The sequence below is a fragment of the Rana temporaria genome (assembly GCF_905171775.1).
Source record: "Rana temporaria chromosome 4 unlocalized genomic scaffold, aRanTem1.1 chr4ry, whole genome shotgun sequence".
NCBI lineage: Eukaryota > Metazoa > Chordata > Amphibia > Anura > Ranidae > Rana > Rana temporaria.
The window spans coordinates 47500-73656 of NW_024404454.1; the positions used below are offsets into that span (position 1 = coordinate 47500).

General features: G+C 49.6%; 1 protein-coding gene across 1 annotated transcript; it reads right to left on the reverse strand.

Annotated features, from left to right (window-relative positions):
* Positions 1-721: 721 nt before the first annotated feature.
* PCARE (photoreceptor cilium actin regulator) lies at positions 722-26157 on the reverse strand. The gene is made up of 2 exons (XM_040334299.1): positions 21878-26157; positions 722-1103 (listed from the first exon to the last, which is right to left on the reverse strand). The coding sequence occupies exons 1-2, from the start codon at positions 25921-25923 to the stop codon at positions 980-982; spliced, it is 4170 nt and encodes a 1389-aa protein (XP_040190233.1). The 5' UTR covers positions 25924-26157; the 3' UTR covers positions 722-979.

Genomic DNA, 26157 nt, shown 5'->3' on the forward strand with positions numbered 1-26157 from the left:
CCTTGTCCCACCACACACAGCCCAGAGGGGGCGTCACTGAAGGCCTTGTCCCACCACACACAGCCCAGAGGGGGCGTCACTGAAGGCCTTGTCCCACCCCACACAGCCCAGAGGGGGCGTCTCTGAAGGCCTTGTCCCACCACACACAGCCCAGAGGGGGCGTCATTGAAGGCCTTGTCCCACCACACACAGCCCAGAGGGGGCGTCACTGAAGGCCTTGTCCCACCACACACAGCCCAGAGGGGGCAGCACTGAAGGCCTTGTCCCACCACACACAGCCCAGAGGGGGCAGCATTGAAGGCCTTGTCCCACCACACACAGCCCAGAGGGGGCGTCACTGAAGGCCTTGTCCCACCACACACAGCCCAGAGGGGGCAGCATTGAAGGCCTTGTCCCACCACACACAGCCCAGAGGGGGCGTCACTGAAGGCCTTGTCCCACCACACACAGCCCAGAGGGGGCGTCACTGAAGGCCTTGTCCCACCACACACAGCCCAGAGGGGGCGTCACTGAAGGCCTTGTCCCACCCCACACAGCCCAGAGGGGGCGTCTCTGAAGGCCTTGTTCCACCACACACAGCCCAGAGGGGGCGTCATTGAAGGCCTTGTCCCACCACACACAGCCCAGAGGGGGCGTCACTGAAGGCCTTGTCCCACCCCACACAGCCCAGAGGGGGCGTCTCTGAAGGCCTTGTTCCACCACACACAGCCCAGAGGGGGCGTCATTGAAGGCCTTGTCCCACCACACACAGCCCAGAGGGGGCGTCACTGAAGGCCTTGTCCCACCCCACACAGCCCAGAGGGGGCGTCTCTGAAGGCCTTGTCCCACCACACACAGCCCAGAGGGGGCGTCATTGAAGGCCTTGTCCCACCACACACAGCCCGGAAGGGGCATCACTGAAGGCCTTGTCCCACCACACACAGCCCAGAGGGGGCAGCACTGAAGGCCTTGTCCCACCACACACAGCCCAGAGGGGGCGTCACTGAAGGCCTTGTCCCACCACACACAGCCCGGGAGGGGCGGAATTCTGGTTGGAAGTTTTGGGATCCGTTAAGCCTGGACTGGTCCGTGATTGGCCGTCTTTCCGCGCAGCTTCGTCAGGCCTGGAACGAGAAAAGAGGATTATGGAGACACTAATGAGAAACGACTTTATTGTGCTAAGCACGCCGCGCTAATCCCATTATAAGACATATACTGGGACACGCTAATCTGCTGGCGGCTAAATTTACCCCAACGGCTGTTTTCTTCTCCGAGCAAAAAAATTCCTTCACAGGAGGCACAACAACAACATTCATTAGAACTATAGATACGCCGCGTAAGTAGAAAGTTGCGCCGTCATATCCATGCGCGCTATTCATGGAGCTAGATACGCCTGAATTCTAGCTTCCTCCCACCGACGTAAGTCTCCTACGCCGTCGTATCTAGGGTGCATATTTACGCTGGCCGCTAGGGGCGCTTCCATAGATTTACGCGTAGAATATGTAAATGACCTAGATACGCCGATTCACTAACGTACTTGCGCCCGCTACGCCGTTTACGTAAGGCTTACGTCCCGCGTAATGTTACCCCTGCTATATGAGGCGCAGCCAATGTTAAAGTATGGACATCGGAACAGCCGTCAAATTTTACGTCGTTTACGTAAGTAATAAGTGAATGGGGCTGTGCGTAGGTTACGTTCACGTCAAAAGCAATGAGCCAATCTATCTTAGGGAGTATATGCGACGTGATTCTGAGCATGCGCGCATTGTTAGTGAAAAAATTTACATGGGGTCACGGCTACTTTGTATACAACACGCCCACTACCTTCCACATTTGAATTAGGCGGGCTTATGCATGCCAATTTACCCTACGCCGGCGCAACGTATGGTGCCAGATCTTTCTGAATAATGGTCTGGGCGCCCTATTTTACGTTGGCGTATCACACATGAGATGCTCTACGCCGGCCAAACTATACGCCAAGCTACGTGAATCTAGCTCATAATGTTATAAATCTGCAGGCTCCTCCCTTTCTTCCTTCCTTCTTCTCTTCCCTCCTTCCCTTCCCCTTCCTTCCTTCTTCCCTTCTTCCTTCATTCCCTTCTTCCTTCCTTCATCACTTCCCGTCATTCCTTCCTTCCTTCCTCCCTTTCTTCCTTCTTCACTTCATTTCTTCCTATCTCCCTTCCCTCATTCCTTCCCTTCCTTCCTTCTTTCCTTCTCTTCCCTTTCTTCCCTCCTTCCCTTCCCCTTCCTTCCTTCTTTCCTTCTTCCTTCATTCCCTCCTTCCCTTCTTCATTCCCCTTCCTTCCTCACTTCCCTCCATTCCTTCCTTCCTTACTTCCTTCCTTCCTCCCTCCCTCCCTTTCTTCCTTCTTCTTCCCTTCCTTTCTTCCTATCTCCCTTCCCTCATTCTTTCCTTCCTTCCTTCTTTCCTTCTCTTCCCTTTCTTCCCTCCTTCCCTTCCCCTTCCTTCCCCTTCTGTCCTTCATTCCTCCCTTCCCTCATTCCTTCCTTCCTCCCTCCGTCCTTTCTTGCCTCCTTTATTCCTTCCTTCCTCCCTTCCCTTCTTCCCTTCCTTCCTTCTTTCCTTCTTCCCTTCCTTCCTTCCTTCTTTCCTTCTTCCCTTCCTTCCTTCTTCTCTTCCCTCCTTCTCTTCCTCTTCCTTCCTTCTTCCCTTCCTTCCTTCCTTCCTTCCTTCTCCCCTTACCCTTCCTTCCTTCTTCCCTTCCTTTCTTCCTATTCCCCCTTCCTCATTCCTTCCTCCCTCCCTCCCTCCCTCCATCCATCCTTCCTTCCCTCCTTCATTCCTTCCTTCTCTTCCCTTTCTTCCCTCCTTCCCTTCCCCTTCCTTCCTTCTTCCCTTCTTCCCTCATTCCTCCCTCCTTCCTCCCTTCCCTTCCTTCCTTCCTTTCTTCCTTCCTTCCTTCTTCCTTCATCCTTCCCCTCCTTTGCACATTTCCCTGTATGCATAGTAGAGTGATTATCGTGCTTCTCTGGGGGGTAAATAAGAAGAGCTCTGGATTTTGCCCCCAGAATTTTCTCCTCGTGGATAATTTCTGTCTCTGGTTATCGGGGGCGGCTTGTGCTCAACATTTGCAGGGGAGGGGAACCAACACCACCACTCCCCCCCCCCCAAGACGGACAGAGACCTCCTTACCTCAGGGATCTCGCTCTTCACTCCGGGGCCGTTGCTTCTCCTCCCGGCCGGACAGGTCTCAGGACTAGTGTTGCTCACGAATATTCGCATTGCGAATATTCGACTCGAATATAGCATATTCGAGAAATCGCGCTATATTTCGAATTTCGCGGTGAATATTCGCAATTCCGAATATTTGCATTTTTTCAATTTGATTTTTAAAACAGATCACATCCTATCGACGTCTAAAAGCATTGCTGGTATGATTAGAGACCCTGGGCCGAGTAGCTAAGCTGAGGCGATCCTTTTATGTTGCCGAATATAAAAAAAAAAAAATTGCGATTTTTCGCTATTGCGAATGCGAAAATGATTGCGAATTTTCGATAACTGTGGTAGGAGAACTCTGATTGTCTCTGATGCAAAAGGGGGGGGCTTTGTGTATGTTTCTGTTATGAATATTTGTATGTTTGATATTATTATTTTTTGTAAGAAGGAAAAAATTGCGCATACCTTAAAAAAAGGGGAGAATACAGCAGCAACTCAAAAATGTTATACAACATAAATGAATACAAGACAGAAAATGGAGTCGCTCTACAAGAATAAAAAATATGTCTAGTGACAAGACATGTGGGCAAATTATAAAATAAGCAAGCGCAAATAACTTGTGAAATACACAGTGAAACAAATATATAAAGAAATATAGTCCCAATAATAGAAAAATAATCTTTCATAAAAATGTCTTTGATATGTGAAGTGAAAAAAAGTCCAAAGCATGCAGCATGAACGTGTTCAATCTTCAAGGTGTTAGATTGACAAACGGCTGTGACAGATGGATAGAGTAAAGAATCACCACCAATGCAAAACACTTTTTATTTTCTATTCTGAGCCAATCAGAGTGCTCCTTCCGCATTTGCCGAATATTCGCAATTATTTTGTATTGTAAAATATCACGAATATTCTGAGCCAATCAGAGTGCTCCTTCTGCATTTGCCGAATATTCGCAATTATTTTGTATTGTAAAATATCACGAATATTCTGAGCCAATCAGAGTGCTCCTACAGCATTTGTCGAAATTGCGCAATAAATATCGCATTCGCATGTTGCGATATTTCGATAAAATATCACGAATATTCTGAGCCAATCAGAGCGCTCCTCCAGCATTTCTCGAAATTGCGCAATAAATATCGCATTCGCATTTTGCGAAATTTCGAAAAAATATCAAGAATATTCTGAGCCAATCAGAGTGCTCCTACCGCAGTTATCGAAAATTCGCAATTATTTTCGCATTCGCAATAGCGAAAATTCGCAATCATTTCATTTCGATAAAATATCACGAATATTCGAATTTAGCGAATATATCTCGAATATTCGACTATATATTCGAGATATATCGCGAAATCGAATATGGCGTATTCTGCTCAACACTACTCAGGACCCGCTTCCTGATTGGCTGGGAGGAGAAGCAGGAAGACAATAGTGAATATTAATTTGCTATTGTCACACAAGTGGGTGGGCTCAGGGCTGTTACCTCAGTTCATCCTTTTCAACCCCAAAAGTATTGGGACGCCTGTCTTTACACACACATGAACTTTAATGGCACCCCAGTCTTAGTCCGTATCTTAGGGTTCAATTTTGGTCCATAAAGACATGGATTAGCTCCTCCCTCTGTCACACGTACTGATTGGCTGCTTCTGCCTCTCACACTCCAGCCCTGCTGTAAAGAGACTGCAGGAACATGCACCGCTTGTATCTGACAAAAGTAAGTACACCCCTCCGTGACTTTTCATGTGACAACACTGAAGAAATGACACTTTGTATGTACAATGTTGTGTAGTCGTGGGTGTACATAGGGGGGAGGGGTGTACAGGGGGGGGGTGTACATAGGGGGGAGGGGTTTACAGGGGGGGGTGTACATAGGGGGGAGGGGTGTACAGGGGGGGAAGTGTACATAGGGGGGAGGAGTGTACAGGGGGGGAGGAGTGTACAGGGGGGGAGGAGTGTACAGGGGGGGGGTGTACATAGGGGGGAGGGGTGTACAGGGGGGGGAGTGTACATAGGGGGGAGGAGTGTACAGGGGGGGAGGAGTGTACAGGGGGGGAGGAGTGTACAGGGGGGGGGTGTACACAGCCATTAATGTCTAAACTGCTGGCAACAAAAGTCAGGACACCCCTAAGTGAAAATCTCCAAATTGGGCCCCAATTAGCCATTCCCCCCCCCCCCCCGGTGTCATGTGACTCATTAGTGTTACAAGGTCTCAGGTGTGAATGGGGAGCAGGTGTGATAAATTTGGTGTTATCGCTCTCACTCTCTCATACTGGTCACTGGAAGGACAACATGGCCCCTCATGGCAAAGATCTCTCTGAGGATCTGATATAAAGAATTGTGTCTCTACATAAAGATGGCCGAGGATATAAGAAGATCGCCAAGACCCTGAAACTGATCTGCAGCCCGGGGGCCGGGACCATCCAGCGGTATAACAGGACAGGTTCCCCTCCCCCGCCTCACCATGGTCCTCCAAGGAAGGTGAGGTCACGTGATCAGCGTCATATCCAGAGGTTGTCTTTGGGAAATAGACGTATGAGTGCTGCCAGCATTGCTGCAGAGGGGGAGGGGTCAGCCTGTCAGTGCTCAGACCATACGCCGCACACTGCATCAAATTGGTCCCCAGAAGGAAGCCTCTTCTAAAGATGAGGCACAAGAAAGAGCCGCAGACAGTTTGCTGAAGACAAGCAGACTAAGGACAGGGATTACTGGAACCACGTCCTGTGGTCTGATGAGACAAGATAAAGGTATTTGGTGTCAGATGGTGTCAGGCGTGTGGGGGAGGGGCCAGGTGAGGAGGACAAAGACAAGTGTGTCTTCCCTACAGTCAGGCATGGTGGGGGGAGGGTCATGGTCTGGGGCTGCATGAGTGCTGCCGGCACTGGGGGGCTACAGATCATTGAGGGGACCATGAATGCCAACATTACAGAGGGGAGTGTCCTGGAGGAAAGAGGCGTGTCCTGGAGGAGAGAGGCGTGGCCTGGTGGAGAGGGGTGTGTCCTGGAGGCGAGAGGCGTGTCCTGGTGGAGAGGGGCGTGTCCTGGAGGAGAGAGGCGTGTCCTGGAGGAGAGGGGCGTGTCCTGGAGGAGAGAGGCGTGGTCGGTGTTCTCTGGTAGAGGAGACGATCGATCTCTCATCACAAGTTTGAACAAGCGTCAGTACAGAGGGGCGTGTCCTGGAGGAGAGGGGCATGTCCTGGTGGAGAGGGGCGTGTCTTGGAGGAGAGGGGTGTGTCCTGGAGGAGAGAGGCGTATCCTGGTGGAGAGGGGCGTGTCCTGGAGGAGAGGGGTGTGTCTTGGAAGATAGGGGTGTGTCCTGGAGGAGAGGGGTGTGTCCTGTAGAAGAGGGGTGTGTCCTGGAGGAGAGGGGTGTGTCCTGGAGGAGATGGGCGTGTCTTGGAGGAGAGGGGTGTGTCCTGGTGGAAAGGGGCGTGTCTTGGAGGAGAGGGGTGTGTCCTGGAGGAGAGGGGTGTGTCCTGGAGGAGAGGGGCGTGTCCTGTAGAAGAGGGGTGTGTCCTGGAGGAGAGGGGTGTGTCCTGGAGGAGAGGGGTGTGTCCTGGAGGAGAGGGGCGTGTCCTGTAGAAGAGGGGTGTGTCCTGGAGGAGAGGGGTGTGTCCTGGAGGAGATGGGCGTGTCTTGGAGGAGAGGGCGTGTCCTGGTGGGGAGGGGCGTGTCCTGGAGGGGAGAGGCGTGGTCAGTGTTCTCTGCTAGAGAAGATGATCGATCTCTCATCACAAGTTTGAACAAGTGTCAGTACAGAGGGGCGCGGCGCGCAGAGACGACCCGGCGGCTCTCATTTCTTCGCACACAAACAACGCGGCTTCCCCCTCCCCCCCAGGATAATCCGCGATTTTCATCGAGAAGAATAAATAAACATTTTCTGGGAGGGGCGAGAAAACGCCCAAAAACACGAATCTGCCGAGAAAGGCTGATCATGATGGGAGCGCTACATTGTAACCTTGTCATTTCTCAGCTGGAAAATAATAGAGACCCTCATTTGTGGCCCCCGACACATCCAGGGGCCACACAATAGCAAAACATTTTCATGCATTGAGGAGCCACAACCCCTGAAAAGTGTCAGTCTTGCGTTACGTTGTATATTGCGGTGCGTTGGAACGTCGCAGGGTTCTGGATAAAAGTGCGCCCAACATACGCAGCGTTTCTGTGTTTATCAAATCTCTATTCTCAGGAACAACGCAGAGCGTGAGTGGAGGAGAGCCGATAAGGGGGTCTCCTGACGGGAAGGGGGCGGGGTCAGCACTGATAATCAGTCAGTTAACCGCTTCAGACCCGGACCATTATGCAGGTTAAGGACCAGGCCCCTTTTTGCGATTCGGCACTGCGTCGCTTTAACTGACAATTGCGCGGTCGTGCGACGTGGCTCCCAAACAAAATTGGCGTCCTTTTTTCCCCACAAATAGAGACTTCTTTTGGTGGTATTTGATCACCTCTGCGGTTTTTATTTTTTGCGCTATAAACGAAAATAGAGCGACCATTTTGAAAAAAATCAATATTGTTTACTTTTTTCTATAATAAGTATCCCCAAAAATATATAAAAAAAAATATTTTTCCTCAGTTTAGGCCGATACGTATTCTTCTACATATTTGTGGTAAAAAAAAATCGCAATAAGCGTTTATTGATCGGTTTGCGCAAAATTTATATCATCTACAAAATAGGGGATAGTTTTATGGCATTTTTATTAATATTTTTTTTTTTTTACTAGTAATGGCGGCGATCAGAGATTTTTTCGTGACTGCGACATTATGGCGGACACTTCGGACAATTTTGACACATTTTTGGGACCATTGTAATTTTCACAGCAAAAAAATGCTATAAAAATGCACTGATTACTGTGAAAATTACAGTTGCAGTTTGGGAGTTAACCACAAGGGGGCTCTGAAGGGGTTATGTGTGACCTCATATGTGTTTCTAACTGTAGGGGGGGCGGGGCTGGATGTGTGACATCATCGATAGCCTTTCCCTATATCAGGGAACACACGATCGATGACGCCGCCACAGTGAAGAACGGGGAAGCTGTGTTTACACTCACCTCTCCCCGTTCTTCAGCTCCGGGGGCCGATCACGGGAAACCAGGGGCGATCGGGTCCGCGGGTCCCGCAGGCGCGGTCACGGAGCTTCGGACCGGGTCGCGTGTGCGCGCCGGCAGGGCGCGCAGAACTCCACGGCTGGGCTTAAAGAGACACGTACAGGTACGTGATTGTGCTCAGCTGTGGCTGTGGCTCTTCGGGTCCCGGGGGGCCATCTATTGACGTCCTCGGCTCCTCCGCGTCACTGAGGTGCCGATGCACGTGACTTGCGGACGCGATCGCCCGTTACACAGACAAGGACGTGGCACTCTCTGTGTAATGATGAGGTGTAAACACAGAGCTCCACGTGCTGTCAGAGGAGAGAGGAGACCGATGGTGTTTTCCTTGTACATAGAGACACAGCATCGGTCACCTCCCCCAGTTAGTCCCCTCCCCCCACAGTTAGAATCACTCCTAGGGAACACATTTGTTTTTTTAATTGGGATTTTATTATAGCAACAAGTAAAAAATACTGGGGTAGATTCAGGTAGGGCGCGCACTACTACAGAGGCGCAGCGTAACGTTTTTACGCTACGCCTCCGTAAATTACGTGCGCTACGCTTCATTCACGAAGCAGTAGCTCCGTAATTTGCGCGGGCGCTCCGTAAAACTGCCCGGCATAAGCGCGCGTAATTTAAATGATCCCGTAGGGGGCGTGGATCATTTAAATTAGGCGCGTTCCCGCGCCGAGCGTAGTGCGCATGCTCCGTCGGGAAGCTTTCCCGACGTGTATTGCGGTAAATGACGTCGAAAGGACGTCATTTGCTTCAAAGTGAACGTGAATGGCGTCCAGCGCCATTCACGATTCACTTACGCAAACAACGTAAAATTTAAACTTCGCGACGCGGGAACGACGGATATACGTAACATTGGCGGCCCCTGCTATTAGCAGGGGCAGCCTTACACAAAAACCGACGTACGCAAACGACGTAAACTGCGTACGCAGGGCGCGCGTACGGTTGTGAATCGGCGTGAGTATGCAATTTGCATACTCTACGCTGAGCACTACGGGAACGCCACCTAGCGGCGTAAGAATGCAGCCTACGATACGACGGCATAAGAGCCTTATGCCGCGCATATCTTAGGCTGCAGTCGGCGTATCGAGCTTTCTGAATCAGGAGCAGTCGATACGCCGGCTCAACTAAGCAATTGCGCTGCGTAACTATGGTTACGCAGACGCAATTGCTCTCTGAATCTGGGCCAATGGTCCCAAAATAGTGTGAACAGTGTTCCGATGTGTCCGCCGCAATATCGCAGTCCTGACAAAAAACGCAGATAACCGCCACTACTAGTAAAACAAAAAATAATTAAAAAAAGGTCATAATTTTTGTGCAAACCAATCAATAAACGCTTATTGCGATTTACCAAAAATATGTAGAAGAATACGTATCGGGTTAAACTTAGGAAATTTTATTTAAAAAAAAAAATTGGGATATTTATTACAGAAAAAAGTAAAAAATATTGTTTTTTTTTTCAAAATTACATAAAGAATGCAGGGCTCAGGAGTGCTCTACATAAAGAATGCAGGGCTCAGGAGTGCGCTACATAAAGAATGCAGGGCTCGGGAGTGCACTACATAAAGAATGCAGGGCTCAGGAGTGCTCTACATAAAGAATGCAGGGCTCAGGAGTGCGCTACATAAAGAATGCAGGGCTCAGGAGTGCTCTACATAAAGAATGCAGGGCTCGGGAGTGCGCTACATAAAGAATGCAGGGCTCAGGAGTGCTCTACATAAAGAATGCAGGGCTCAGGAGTGCTCTACATAAAGAATGCAGGGCTCAGGAGTGCGCTACATAAAGAATGCAGGGCTCAGGAGTGCGCTACATAAAGAATGCAGGGCTCAGGAGTGCTCTACATAAAGAATGCAGGGCTCAGGAGTGCGCTACATAAAGAATGCAGGGCTCAGGAGTGCGCTACATAAAGAATGCAGGGCTCAGGACTACGCTACATAAAGAATGCAGGGCTCAGGAGTGCACTACATAAAGAATGCAGGGCTCAGGAGTGCACTACATAAAGAATGCAGGGCTCAGGAGTGCACTACATAAAGAATGCAGGGCTCAGGAGTGCACTACATAAAGAATGCAGGGCTCAGGAGTGCACTACATAAAGAATGCAGGGCTCAGGAGTGCTCTACATAAAGAATGCAGGGCTCAGGAGTCCACTACATAAAGAATGCAGGGCTCAGGAGTGCTCTACATAAAGAATGCAGGGCTCAGGAGTGCTCTACATAAAGAATGCAGGGCTCAGGAGTCCACTACATAAAGAATGCAGGGCTCAGGAGCGTGCTACATAAAGAATGCAGGGCTCAGGAGTCCACTACATAAAGAATGCAGGGCTCAGGAGTGCACTACATAAAGAATGCAGGGCTCAGGAGTGCTCTACATAAAGAATGCAGGGCTCAGGAGTGCACTACATAAAGAATGCAGGGCTCAGGAGTGCGCTACATAAAGAATGCAGGGCTCAGGAGTGCACTACATAAAGAATGCAGGGCTCAGGAGTGCACTACATAAAGAATGCAGGGCTCAGGAGTGCACTACATAAAGAATGCAGGGCTCAGGAGTGCACTACATAAAGAATGCAGGGCTCAGGAGTGCTCTACATAAAGAATGCAGGGCTCAGGAGTGCACTACATAAAGAATGCAGGGCTCAGGAGTGCGCTACATAAAGAATGCAGGGCTCAGGAGTGCACTACATAAAGAATGCAGGGCTCAGGAGTGCGCTACATAAAGAATGCAGGGCTCAGGAGTGCACTACATAAAGAATGCAGGGCTCAGGAGTGTGCTACATAAAGAATGCAGGGCTCAGGAGTGCGCTACATAAAGAATGCAGGGCTCAGGAGTGCGCTACATAAAGAATGCAGGGCTCAGGAGTGTTCTACATAAAGAATGCAGGGCTCAGGAGTGCGCTACATAAAGAATGCAGGGCTCAGGAGTGCGCTACATAAAGAATGCAGGGCTCAGGAGTGCGCTACATAAAGAATGCAGGGCTCAGGAGTGTTCTACATAAAGAATGCAGGGCTCAGTAGTGCGCTACATAAAGAATGCAGGGCTCAGGAGTGCGCTACATAAAGAATGCAGGGCTCAGGAGTGCGCTACATAAAGAATGCAGGGCTCAGGAGTGTGCTACATAAAGAATGCAGGGCTCAGGAGTGCGCTACATAAAGAATGCAGGGCTCAGGAGTGCACTACATAAAGAATGCAGGGCTCAGGAGTGCGCTACATAAAGAATGCAGGGCTCAGGAGTGCTCTACATAAAGAATGCAGGGCTCAGGAGTGCTCTACATGAAGAATGCAGGGCTCAGGAGTGCACTACATAAAGAATGCAGGGCTCAGGAGTGCTCTACATAAAGAATGCAGGGCTCAGGAGTGCTCTACATAAAGAATGCAGGGCTCAGGAGTGCTCTACATAAAGAATGCAGGGCTCAGGAGTGCTCTACATAAAGAATGCAGGGCTCAGGAGTGCGCTACATAAAGAATGCAGGGCTCAGGAGTGCACTACATAAAGAATGCAGGGCTCGGGAGTGCACTACATAAAGAATGCAGGGCTTGGGAGTGCACTACATAAAGAATGCAGGGCTCGGGAGTGCACTACATAAAGAATGCAGGGCTCAGGAGTGCTCTACATAAAGAATGCAGGGCTCGGGAGTGCACTACATAAAGAATGCAGAGTTCAGGAGTGCGCTACATAAAGAATGCAGGGCTCAGGAGTGTTCTACATAAAGAATGCAGGGCTCAGGAGTGCGCTACATAAAGAATGCAGGGCTCAGGAGTGCGCTACATAAAGAATGCAGGGCTCAGGAGTGCTCTACATGAAGAATGCAGGGCTCAGGAGTGCGCTACATAAAGAATGCAGGGCTCAGGAGTGCGCTACATAAAGAATGCAGGGCTCAGGAGTGTTCTACATAAAGAATGCAGGGCTCAGGAGTGCGCTACATAAAGAATGCAGGGCTCAGGAGTGCGCTACATAAAGAATGCAGGGCTCAGGAGTGCTCTACATAAAGAATGCAGGGCTCAGGAGTGCGCTACATAAAGAATGCAGGGCTCAGGAGTGCTCTACATAAAGAATGCAGGGCTCAGGAGTGCGCTACATAAAGAATGCAGGGCTCAGGAGTGCTCTACATAAAGAATGCAGGGCTCAGGAGTGCTCTACATAAAGAATGCAGGGCTCAGGAGTGTTCTACATAAAGAATGCAGGGCTCAGGAGTGTTCTACATAAAGAATGCAGGGCTCAGGAGTGCTCTACATAAAGAATGCAGGGCTCGGGAGTGCTCTACATTTAGAATGCAGGGCTCAGGAGTGCACTACATAAAGAATGCAGGGCTCAGGAGTGCACTACATAAAGAATGCAGGGCTCAGGAGTGCACTACATAAAGAATGCAGGGCTCAGGAGTGCACTACATAAAGAATGCAAGGCTCAGGAGTGCACTACATAAAGAATGCAGGGCTCAGGAGTGCTCTACATAAAGAATGCAGGGCTCAGGAGTGCGCTACATAAAGAATGCAGGGCTCAGGAGTGCACTACATAAAGAATGCAAGGCTCAGGAGTGCACTACATAAAGAATGCAAGGCTCAGAAGTGCTCTACATAAAGAATGCAGGGCTCAGGAGTGCACTACATAAAGAATGCAAGGCTCAGGAGTGCTCTACATAAAGAATGCAAGGCTCAGGAGTGCACTACATAAAGAATGCAGGGCTCAGGAGTGCACTACATAAAGAATGCAAGGCTCAGGAGTGCTCTACATAAAGAATGCAGGGCTCAGGAGTGCGCTACATAAAGAATGCAGGGCTCAGGAGTGCACTACATAAAGAATGCAGGGCTCAGGAGTGCGCTACATAAAGAATGCAGGGCTCAGGAGTGCGCTACATAAAGAATGCAGGGCTCAGGAGTGCACTACATAAAGAATGCAGGGCTCAGGAGTGCGCTACATAAAGAATGCAGGGCTCAGGAGTGCGCTACATAAAGAATGCAGGGCTCGGGAGTGCTCTACATTTAGAATGCAGGGCTCAGGAGTGCACTACATAAAGAATGCAGGGCTCAGGAGTGCGCTACATAAAGAATGCAGGGCTCGGGAGTGCTCTACATTTAGAATGCAGGGCTCAGGAGTGCACTACATAAAGAATGCAGGGCTCAGGAGTGCTCTACATAAAGAATGCAGGGCTCAGGAGTGCGCTACATAAAGAATGCAGGGCTCAGGAGTGCGCTACATAAAGAATGCAGGGCTCAGGAGTGCATTACATAAAGAATGCAGGGCTCAGGAGCGCTCTACATAAAGAATGCAGGGCTCGGGAGCGTGCTACATAAAGAATGCAAAGCTCAGGAGTGCGCTACATAAAGAATGCAGGGCTCAGGAGTGCTCTACATAAAGAATGCAGGGCTCGGGAGTGCGCTACATAAAGAATGCAGGGCTCAGGAGTGCACTACATAAAGAATGCAGGGCTCAGGAGCGCTCTACATAAAGAATGCAGGGCTCAGGAGTGCACTACATAAAGAATGCAGGGCTCAGGAGTGCGCTACATAAAGAATGCAGGGCTCGGGAGTGCACTACATAAAGAATGCAGGGCTCAGGAGTGCTCTACATAAAGAATGCAGGGCTCAGGGCCCGGGAGCTATCTATGACTTTGTTCTGGGGGCGTGCAGTGAGCGCACCCTCAACATAGAAGCCCATTAACACATATGTGCGCCATGTGGTCATTAAGCCCCACCCCCTTTCCCCTCGGCACACGTGTGTTACCTGGGTGACGAGGTTAATAATGGCGTGCGTTGGTCGCGTTGGTCGGGGGTCTTGTTGTTCTGGAGATGAGAACTTGACCTTCGCCCCACCAAGGCTCCTCCTTCCACCTCCAATCTCCGGGATTGACTTTCAGAGAAATAACGATAAAATGGTCGATCGTTTTTACAGCGCAGGACGCCCCCCCCCCGGTAGCGTGAAGCGCATCATGATCCCCACACTTTGATTCGCCAACCTACGAAAACAGCGCTGAGGAATGAAGGGCGCAGACGTTTTCATAATAAAACAACCGCCATTTTCCCCGGATATAAGGGGCGGTGCTTAAAGCGAACTCCCCGCCGCCGTAAGCAGTACAGCGACGGGATAAATCACACGTCATAAATAACGATTGGCTTCTATGGGGGGCCGGCCCTTCCTCCGGGAAGAAATGATCGGCGGCGTTCTTTTCATCGAGAACTTTTTCTCCGTCTTTTATTAGGAGTGGAAAATCGCCGTTTCCCGCGCCCGCCATTAATAACGCAAACTTCTCGTCATCCTCCCAATCTGATTACATCGCTCTGCTGAATAACATTATATACATTGGAAAGCATGACGCCACTGGCAGCGCCCCCTCCCCCCACCCCTATCTGTTTATTGGCAGATCTCCTCGCACTGCGCAATTGTTGGGTGTGGTGGCGAGGAGGAAAGAAGAAGAACTTGTTACATTTCTGAGAGAGAAACGATACAAAATGTTCTCTTCCACTAATCACAGCATTGACTTCCAGGGAAATAAATGTCCTTTTTATACAACAGATCAGGGGGAGGGGGGGTCCCCAAACATTGGGGAGGGGGAAGGGGGGTCCCCAAACATTCTACACAAAGGGTCAGTCTGTTCTCCAGACATTAGGGGGGTCAGACTGTGCCCAGCGGGTGTAGAAAATGTCCCGGTATCCAATAGGAGTCAGTTGGAGGGAAGGTGCCCCATCATTGGTGTCAATGGAAGGAATTCTGCCCAATGTTGGTGTAAGTTGTAGGAATTTTGCCCTTTCGTTGGTGTCAGTGGGTAGAAAAGTGGCCCCATTGTTGGTATCAATGGAAGGAATTGTGCCCCATTATTGGTGTCAATGAGAGGAATTGTGCCCCATCATTGAGGGTCAGTGGGATGAATTGTGACCTTTTGGTGGCGTTAGTTGGCGGGAAGGTGCCCCAACATTGGTGTCAGCTGGAGAAATTTTGCCCTTTCGTTGGTGTCAGTGGGGTAGATTCAGTAAGCAATTGCGTCTGCGTATCCATAGTTACGCAGCACAATTGCTTAGTTGCGCCGGCGTAACGACTTTTCTGTATTCAGAAAGCTTGATACGCCGACTGCAGCCTAAGATATGCGTGGCATAAGGCTCTTATGCCGTCGTATCGCAGGCTGCATTCTTACGATGGCCGCTAGGTGGCGTTCCCGTAGTGGTCAGCATAGAGTATGCAAATTGCATACTCACGCCGATTCACAACCCTACGCGCGCCCTGCGTACGCATTTTACGTCGTTTGCGTACGTCGGTTTCTGCGTAAGGCTGCCCATGCTATTAGCAGGGGCAGCCAATGCTCGGTATACCCGTCGTTCCCGCATCGCGATTTTTAAAAATTACGTTGTTTGCGTAAGTGAATCGTGAATGGTGCTGGACGCCATTTATGTTCACGTTGAAGCAAATGACGTCCTTGCGACGTCATTTACCGCAATGCACGTCGGGAAAGTTTCCCGACGGAGCATGCGCACTACGTTCGGCGCGGGAACGTGCCTAATTTAAATGATCCACGCCCCCTACGGGATCATTTAAATTACGCGCGCTTACGCCGGCCATTTTTACGGAGCGCCCGCGCAAATTACGGAGCTACTGCTTCGTGAATGAAGCGTAGCGCAAGTAATTTACGGAGGCGTAGCGTAAAAACGGTACGCTGCGCCTCCGTAAGAGTGCGCAGCCCTACCTGAATCTACCCCAGTGGAAGGAATTCTGCCCCATCATTGGTGTCAATGGAAGGAATTCTGCCCAATGTTGGTGTTAGTTGGATAAATTTTGCCCTTTCGTTGGTGTCAGTGGGTAGAAAAGTGGCCCATTGTTGGTATCAAGACAGCTTCAATGGGAGGAATTGTGCCCTATTGATGGTCAGTTGAAAGGATGGAGCCCCATCATTGATGTCAGTTGGAGGGACAGTGCCCCAACATTGGTGTCAATAGAAGGAATTCATAATGGGACGTCACAGATGAATCAGACCGCCAACGAATAAGAAGCCCTAGACCGCTGCCTGCAGCACACTACGCCCAAAGGCAGAATCCTCATGTCCTCTTACATCTATATGATAGAATTTGGGAAATGTATGGACTGAAGACCAAGTTGCAGCTTTACAGATGTGAGCCATGGAAGCCTGGTGATGCACTGCCCATGAAGCACTTATTGCCCTGGTAGAGTGCGCCTTAACAGGAAAAGGAGGAACCTTATTTCTTAAACTTTAAGCTTCAACAATTACTTGTCGAATCCACCTAGCAATGGTGGATTGTGATGCCGCCTGGCCCTTCTTGGGACCATCTGGCACAATAAACAAAACATCAGTTTTACGTATCTGAGGCGTTGCCTGCAGATAAACTTTTACTGCTCTCACTACATCTAGAGAGTGCAAAAACTTTTCCCCCGCTGTCTGCGGCTCAGGAAAAAAGGGGGGCAAAACAATGGGAGTTATTTACAAAAGGCAAATCCACTTTGCCCTGCAAGTGCACTTGAACGTGCAGTCGCTGTAGATCTGAGAGGAAGATCTAAAATGAGGGGAAGCTCTGCTGATTTTATCATCCAGTCATGTGCAAGATAAAATTATGTTTTTCGTGTCCCCCTCGGATCTCCAGCGACTGCAGTGCAAAGTGGATTTACTTTTCATAAATAACCCCCAATGTCTTGATTTAAATTAAACGCCGACACCACCTTTGGCAGAAAGGTAGGATGAGGGCGGAGAACAATTTTGTCTTTGTGACAAATTAAATAAGGTTCTGTAACGGAATGGCCCGTGGGACCCAGAGACTTTTGTAGGATGGGGGGTACTCCTGTGCCAGCTTCACTAATGACTCTTGGGTCTAGGGTCATCCTATGTCCCTTTTGGGCATAGGATGACTGAGAAATGATAATTCATGTATTGCAGGAGATCTTGAAAAATCACACGTTGTTTGTTTATTCTGACCCCAACAGGTCAATAAGAGCGTCTCATTCAATGTGTAACATAGACTGTTGAGATGCTAATTAAGTCCACCTGGCTGTGGTGATGGGGCTTGCTGTGATTGCATTCTGTTGTCCATTGTGCTAATTAAGTCTGCTCCTAAGATATTTAATTGTGTATGCTAATGACACTGTTTTGTGTGAAAATACTATTGATGATAGATGTGGAATGTGACTTGTCAGCTGTAGTAATTAACTCCTGTAGATTCGGTGCCAGAACGTCTGACATAGGAGTGTGTATTGTGTATCAGGTGAATAGCTTGTCGCGGAGTCAGAATGTCTGGGTAATGACTAATAATCAACTCATCTGATAGTCATTATCTAAAAGAATGGCCCAGATTCACGTAGAACCGGGCAAATCTGCGGCGGCGTAACGTATGACATTTACGTTAGGCCGCCGCAAGTTTTACAGGCAAGTGCTTGATTCACAAAGAACTTGCCTGTAAAGTTGCGGCGGCGCAGCGTAAATCCCCGGCGCAAGCCCGCCTAATTCAAATGATCTGGGTAGGGGGCGTGGATCATTTAAATTAGGCACGTTCCCGCACCGAACGTACTGCGCATGCGCCGTCCCTAAAATTTCCACACGTGCATTGCGGTAAATGACGTCGCAAGGACGTCATTGGTTTCGACGTGAACGTAAATGGCGTCCAGCGCTATTCACGGATGACTTATGCAAACGACGGAAAATTTTCAAATCGCGACGCGGAAACGACGTCCATACTAATGGACGTCCTCCTAATAGCAGGAGCAGCCTTACGCCGAAAAAGCCTTAACGCAAACAACGTAAAAAACGTACGCCGGGCGCACGTACGTTTGTGAATCGGGGTATCTAGGAAATTAGCATATTCTACGCCGACAACAACGGAAGCGCCCCCTAGCGGCCAAAGTTATATTGCACACAATTTTACGCCACCGCAATCAAGTTACGTCGGTGGAGGAAGCCTATTTTTTCAGCGTAACTGCCTTTGTGAATCGGCGTAACGCTACGTGGGCGCGGAATTCAAATCACGGCGGCTTATCTGGAGATACACCGCCGCAAAAGGTACCTGAATCTACCCCAATGTGTATTGAAGTTGCTTGTGTAATGTGGTGGGTGGAGTTGATTGATTGTTCACTTGGTTTCTAAACTGTATATAACATGGCTGAGTTACCATTAAAGCATTCATTCGTTTTGGAACCAGAGAACAGAGCTTGTGTCTCGTTTATTCTGGTGGAAATCCATATGGATCGTGTCTGCTGGATTGTCGGATAAGCTGTCGTGGGTTGGTGGAATGGAATATCGTAACGGTGTTAACCCCTGACCCTTACAGGTTCCTTACAGGAAAGAGCTGCCAACTCTGATACCCTTCTAGCAGAAGAGATGGCAATCAGAAAGGCCAACTTCCTGCTGAAAAGAATCAGAGGAATATGGCGGATCGGTTCAAAGGGTTGCTTTTGCAGGGACACAAAGGGAGACTTGACTGGCGGATTGATCCGCAGTGCCCCCTGAATGAAGGCCCGGACTAGGGAATGAGATGCCAGCGGTCTCTGACTGATAGAGCCGATATTTCACCCTTGATGGTACTCAGGGCTAATTTCATATCCAATCCCAATTGGCAAAAGGCGAGGATCCTACTTTGGAATGAATGAACCCACCCACTTTTCAGGATTCCACCCTCTCAGTGCTGTATCTTGGCCTAGGTCTAGGGCGGCACTTTGCGGGGGGGCAGCACCAAAGCCGCCTCCCGCACTAAAAAATACCCCCCCGATCCGTCCTCCCGACTCACGGTTCCCACTGCCGCCCCTCTGCAGCCACCTTTTCGCCAAATATGGCCCCCGGCGCGGTGGCCTGTAGCGTAGCATTTGCTAAAAGCAGCATGGGGCGTACTTGGCCAGGCGGAGGGAGCGACTGATGCCCGGTGACTGGCCAGACTGTCTGTCATTCCAGTGACAGAGGCGGAGCCTAATGCTCCGCCTACCATCCTCAAAGTGACATCCCTATTCATCTTCTCTCCGGCCTAGGTGACTGTATAGGAAAAGAGAGAGGAGGATGACGAGAACCCCGGCAAGTGGTGGCCGGCACAGCAGCTAAGTTGCATTTATTTTTGATTGCCACTGATGAGGCGGCACTGGTAGGCTGCACTGATAAGCACTGGTAGGTGGCACTGATGGACACTGATAAAGGCAGCACTAATGGGATTGTACTGATGAGCACTGATAAGGCTGCACTGTTGGGCACAGATGAGGCAGCACTCTTACGCTGCACTGATAGGCTGCACTAGTGGCCCCTGATGAGGACGCACTGATGGCCACTGATAGGCTGCACCCCCTAGCGACGCCACTGCAGTAACCATAAAAGAACCATACAAGCTTCAGGTGCCGCACCCAAGCAGTCATCCCATAATAATCTGGTTACTTACATAGAAGGCAGGTGCCGGCATTGAGAGAGCCCATCCTGGCTCTGTATACACACATGGAGAAGGAAAGATGGAACTCCGCGCTCTGAAGAAACAGCTCAGGTTAGAAAAGGTAAAAATGGCTTCAGCCCAACCACTCCCAGTGCCTGTCACCAACGCGTTTCGACCCCGTCCATGTGGCTTAGTCATAGGGGGACACACCTTTACCTTTTCTTACCTGGGCTGTTCCTTCCCGAGTGCGGCATTACAGCTTTCCTTCTCCACCTCTGCCAACCACGGATGCCATGTGCAGCCTGTGGACGATAAAGCCGCCCCCTTTGCCGATGCCCACGTGGGTTATGTAGGCAGCAAGAGGTTAATGCTTTTACATATACAAAAACGCACACTTGTTTCTGGTCGGTGACTCTAAAGGCATTGAACTCAGACGATCATTAACACAGCCAGATAATTAGCATTTTCAAAGCATGGACAGGTAGGCAACCTTTGTATCATCACACGGGAGCCCTTTAACAGCTTCATGACCGCCCGGCGCCCACCACACTTATACTGAAGAAGGGCGGCCCGACTGTGCTGGATCCCATACATGTACATGAGTTTGTATTTCCGGGTAGAGGGGAGCGCCACATCTCTGCTGCCATTTGCTACAGCACAAGCCGATCAGCGGGTCCCAATGATTTATGTCTGGAACCGCCGATCAGCTCAGCGAATGATAGAAGGAAGCCCAGTGTAGGTAAACAACACAGAACTCTCTACAGACAAAAACATTGGCCCGGATTCACAAAGCACTTCCGCCGACGTATATCAAGTTACGCCGACGTAAGCGCAAATCTGCGCCGTCGTATCTGTGCGCCAGACCCACAAACAGAGATGTGCCTAAAAATAGGCTTCACTCTGCCGACGTATCTTGCTTACGCCGGCGTAGGGTGGGCGCAAATTTAGGCTGGGTATATGGTGGCGCTCCCATTGATTAGCTATTCAAACATGCAAATGAGGGAAATACGGCGATTCACGAACCTGCGTGCGCCCGACGCAGGCTACGAAAGGTGCGCGTAAGTTGTACGTCCGGCGTAAAGTTATTCCCCGTAAAGGAGGTGCAACCCAGCAACAGACATGCAAAGGTCTGCACCAGGGAGCACAAGCCGGCCAAGCCGGCGTATTTTACGTTGGACGTGTGTCTGGCTGGGCGTAGGTTACGTTCATGGCGTACGCAGTGATCCAGCGTATCTTAGGCAGTTGTTCCGACGTGGTTGTGAGCATGCGCAGGGGGATGTGCCCACGTCGCGGCGCATGCACAGTTCGTTAAATGTACTTGTCTGGCGCTCTGACCATTATTTGCATGGGGTCACGCCTCATTTGCATGGGTCAAGCCCACTTCCACCTACGCCGGCCTGCGCCTTCGAAACCTACGCCGCACCGACGCAGCGTAGGGAGCACTGGCTTCCTGAATTCCATGCTTGTCTATCTGTGCTGCGTCGGCGTGGCGTACATTGGTTTGCGCTACGGCGGCGTAATGTGCGCCCGCTCTCTGTGAATCCGGGCCATTGTCTGCAAGTACAGAAAAATACCTCTCCATACTGCTAGAGATCCGGCATTCTTGTAACTCCCAGTGCATTATACCAGTGGTCTCCTGACTGCATCCCAGGGGCGAGATATGGCCCCTTTATCCGGCCCCTGGGGCATTATTTCCCCACTATTCCTCCCACTGATACCAATGATGGGACACTATTCCTCCCACTGATACCAATGATGGGACACTATTCCTCCCACTGACACCAATGATGGGACACTATTCCTCCCACTGACACCAATGATGGGACACTATTCCTCCCACTGACACCAATGATGGGACACTATTCCTCCCACTGACACCAATGATGGGACCCTATTCCTCCCACTGACACCAATGATGGGACACTATTCCTCCCACTGACACCAATGATGGGACACTATTCCCCCACTAACACCAATGATGGGACACTATTCCTCCCACTGACACCAATGATGGGACACTATTCCTCCCACTGACACCAATGATGGGACACTATTCCTCCCACTGACACCAATGATGGGACACTATTCCTCCCACTGACACCAATGATAGTGCTTGCATATACAAGATGGAACAGTTTGTTTGATGGAGGAGTGGTGCCTGCAGCAGATGGAGAAGTGGTGCCTGCAGCAGATGGAGGAGTGGTGCCTGCAGCAGATGGAGGAGTGGTGCCTGCAGCAGAATATTGTACCAAGTTCAGCTACTAATAGTGCTAAATGTAAATATTTCTTACCCTGTTTGCTGGAGAGCAGGTTCACTGAGTGCAGAGGTAGAGATCGACGTTGGGAGACGTAGCTGGACTCTCGGCCTGCGGTCTGAAAAACATCTTCGAACGAAAGGTTGGGGATTTGCTGCACTTGTTGCAAGACTTCTGCGCCGGTCATCATACTGGCGTCCCGATAAATTGTGTTTCAGTACAGAAACTGAAGCTTGGTTGGGTGCAGTTTCTGGACTACTTGTGCACGGTGGAGGAGCAGGTTTTGTTTCAAATAAGGAGGAAGACGATGGACAAAATATTGATTGTGCATTGCCAAACATTTTTGAGGAAGCCTGTGACTCATCTGAGCTACGTCTTAACCCCCCATGTGTAAAGGATGGAGAAAGTGGGGGAGAAGGTGTGAAATGTGAAGGGGGACTTGGTTCACGTCGACTGCTTGGTGGGCTCGCCACTCTAGGTTGGCTTGGTGGACTTTGTTGCTTTTGTGTTTGAGGGGGGCCTGGCAGCCTGGGCTGACCTGGTGGACTTTGTTGTCTCCGTATCTGAGGAGGACTTGGCAGCCTACGCTGACTTGGTGGACTTTGTTGTTGTCGTATTTGAGGGGGGCTTGGTGTTCTTTGATGACTTGGTGGACTTTGTTGTCTCCGTATCTGAGGGGGGCTTGGCATTCTTTGATGACTTGGTGGGCTTTGTTGTCTCTGTATCTGAGGGGGACTTGGCATTCTTTGATGACTTGGTGGACTTTGTTGTCTCCTTATCTGAGGAGGGCTTGTTAACTTGCGCAGGGTTGGAGGACTAGACAGCTTGGATTGATTTGGAGGGCTTGGTGCTCTGGAAGAATATGAAGGACTGGTGCTTTTCTGAACTGGCGGAGGACTAGGATGTACCTGGGAGCGAGTTTTAATTATAGCTTGGCCAGTTGGAGGGCTTGCTGTTTTTCTCTCTATTGGTGGGGAAGAGGCTGTTGCTCTTGTTGGGGAAGAGGCTGTTGCTCTCGTTGGGGAAGAGGCTGTTGCTCTCGTTGGGGAGGAGGCTGTTGCTCTCGTTGGGGAAGAGGCTGTTGTTTTTGTTGGGGAGGAGGCTGTTGCTCTTGTCTGTGAAGAGGCTGTTGTTTTTGTTGGGGAAGAGGCTGTTGCTCTTGTCTGGGAAGAGGCCGTTGTTTTTGTTGGGGAAGAGGCTGTTGCTCTTGTCTGGGAAGAGGCTGTTGTTTTTGTTGGGGAAGAGGCTGTTGCTCTAGTCGGGGAAGTTCTTCTCTGCGTTGCTGCACTCTTTTCACTCCGTTGTAACACAGGAGAACATTGCTTTTGCTTAGGTAAAGTACTTTGCTCCACAGAATCAATATGAGGGATTGACTTCAACGTTTCACCCCCACCTGGGTTCTGTAAAGGAATTATTTTATGTGACTGCCTGTATAAATGTGCAACGTCCTCAAATTCATTTTTCCACATAGGGTCTAGTCCTGGGTCTTTTACTCTGTTGTGTTGATCGGACGGCACCGAGAATTTTCTAAGTCCAGTGACTGGCTCTTTTCTACCAGAAGTCTTGAAGGTGGGCATAAATGATTCAGTACTATTTTTATTTGGTAACAAGTCTTTTATGTTCATAGATGTTTTAATTTTTGAAGCTGTGGAGGCATTCCTCATTAGACAAGGTAAGTTGTTACGGTAAGGGTCATCACACTGAAGTGAACTGAAAGAATCATCCATCAGGATTTCGAGAGGAGGCGGAGGCAGGTTCTCTGGGTCTTCAATCCCACATTCATTGGTGTAAGTCCTGTGTAACTCCTGAGCTGCTGAAGACCCCAAAGAAGTCATAAATAAACCTTCTATGATGTTTGGACTTGAATTTGAAGGATTCTCATCAACGGTTGACAAATTATCACTGATGTTATCTAAATCCAGTAATCCTTTACAGGCAGGAATGGTGGGTGGTAGGACGGGTACTCCAACTTTTCGAACACATCTAAGCGGTCCCAATGTTTTACGACTTAGGTTTTTCAATGGATTGTCTTCTGGGCTAAAAGCTTGAATAAGTTTGCGCACCGACTGCCGCGGAGAAATAATACCTTCCAGCCTTTGCTCTACGATGGTAGGATTGTCTATAATCTTTGTATCCTGTTTCGGCAGTGGTGTGCTTTTTATATGACTGTCTTGGTTAGTATTCGGGTACATTGCTACATCAATATTAGGTTTCCTTATTGGAATTAATTCCTGACTAGGCAATATATTAAACCTCTTATCGAGGCAGGCCTTTAATTTGTTGGTTGAAGCAGCACTGATGCATCCTGTATGCCCGAAGGATCTACTACTGCGGTTCTGCGGTGCTTTTTTGTTTCTAGTTCCATTTGGTAAATACAGCTGTTCCAACTTTTTGGTGAGTTCTTTTTGAGTCCTCTGAAGTTCCAAAAGAGTAGGATCTTCACCCTGGCTCTTCAGTGACTCTGCAGACCTGGACCTTCTGTGCCGAGCAGCTCTCCTGTTGCTTCCATCTGCTGAACTAGGCCTCACCGGCTCTGGGCTTATCTCCTCTCTTGTCCACACGTCACTGTTGGACTTGCCAGGGACAAACTTGATTTTTTCACTGATGGCTTCTTTCATTTTCAGAGACATTTCTTCATTTTCTGGGTTTTCTACCCATTTAGGTGAGTGTCTAAAAGCACATGTTCCTGCTGGAGAGGTGAGAGGCCTTGGCGGTAAGGTAATCAGACTCGATAAACTTTTGTTATCATCGCTTTCTTCATAGCTGTCCTCGCTGCTGCTTGAATCTTCTGGGTCTTGACTAAGGACGCTCTCTTGTTCTAGAGTTGCACAGGTCCCAAGAGAGCCCGCTGAATTATTACTGGTGATGCTGATTTGTTTGGAAACTCTTGAAGTGTCCACTTGTTTTGGAGAATCGTCCATGTTGGTTGACCCTCCCTTCGATAGGGTTCCTTCACTTTTTTCCAAACTTATACATCCAGATGTGGCAATGCTTGCTCGGCTTTCTGTCTTTCCCGGAGATCTGTATCCTCTGATAGATTCCCCATCACCCCCGAATCCACTGTCCTCGGAATAAAGGGTCATATCATTTGGACGGGGCTGTGTAGAACCAGTTGTGGAGTCCTCCAGTGCCTTGATCATCTTTAGAAGGCGTTCGTCATGGTGCTCCTTCTTCTTTAGCTTTTCCTGAAAACTGTCCACAGCAGACTGTAACAAAAGACAGGTCTCCTGCAAGGCGTTGGTGGATAAGGATGCAACGGTGCCATTGACAGCCTGCATTCTGTTTACTGTATACTGGAGCAGCTGTTGCAGTAGGTCCGGATGTTCTGTAAGGTTGTCTTTTGCGCTTGGCCAGGTGAGGTTGCCCCCCACATCTTTCAACAGTTTTTCCCCATCTTCCACAATTTCTCCCAAACACTGGTTGATCTCATCAAATCTCAGTGCCATGAAACTGACCATCTGCTGCATGATAAGCTGGGTCTGGGTTGCCTGGTTGGCCATGGAAATGATACCTTCATATTTTGACAGGTTGGGGTTCAAGAAAGCGTAGGCGTCCTGGTGAGCCTTGACGAGGAGTTCTGGGAAGTCAACTTTCTTTTCTGGTTCAGGGAAAACGATCTGACCCTGCTTTGCGTGCCGGCCGTGCTTCCCAGACTTGCGGCTTTTGGATTTCTTGCCCCTCTTGGGGTTGCCCTCTCGTTGTGCGTCTTGAGACAGCTCTTGCTCTGAGCAGGTTGAACTGTATTTCCTCGCACTTCTTCTCCTTTGGTATGTCAGATTGACCATCCCTTCATCGGCCGTTCCGTGGGCTTCATACTTCCTTTGGTCTTCTGACAACGACCCACTCCTAGACGGCCCATCAGAAAAGCCCCGTTCCAGGTGATCTGAATCTATCGGTCCGGATTTCTGTTTATTTTCATCGCTGAGGTCGTGGCAGCTTGGAAATTTCTCGCCGCCCAAAGGAATTGTAATTCCATCGATTTGCTCCTCAGGTGGAAGTATGGATTTGTTTTTCTTCAAAGGTTTGGCTGCGTTCTTGGCGAGAATTTTAACGATCCCATTGTGAGAAGGTGAGCAGCCCATAGTAGGACTCTAATAGTGCCAGCTCAGCGAGCAAGTCAACGGTCAGAACGTTCCGCTGTCTCTTGGAGGGCCACCATTTTCTTATTCCTCCCGAGTCCCGTGATGAGATATTCCGTCTTCTTTAGAATAGTTATTATGTTGCAATGGAAGATTTTTCCTGTCAGCACAGCAGCTCCATACGAGACGGATTGAAGGCTTTCTCTTTGTTTTTCCCATCTGATGATGACAGATGTC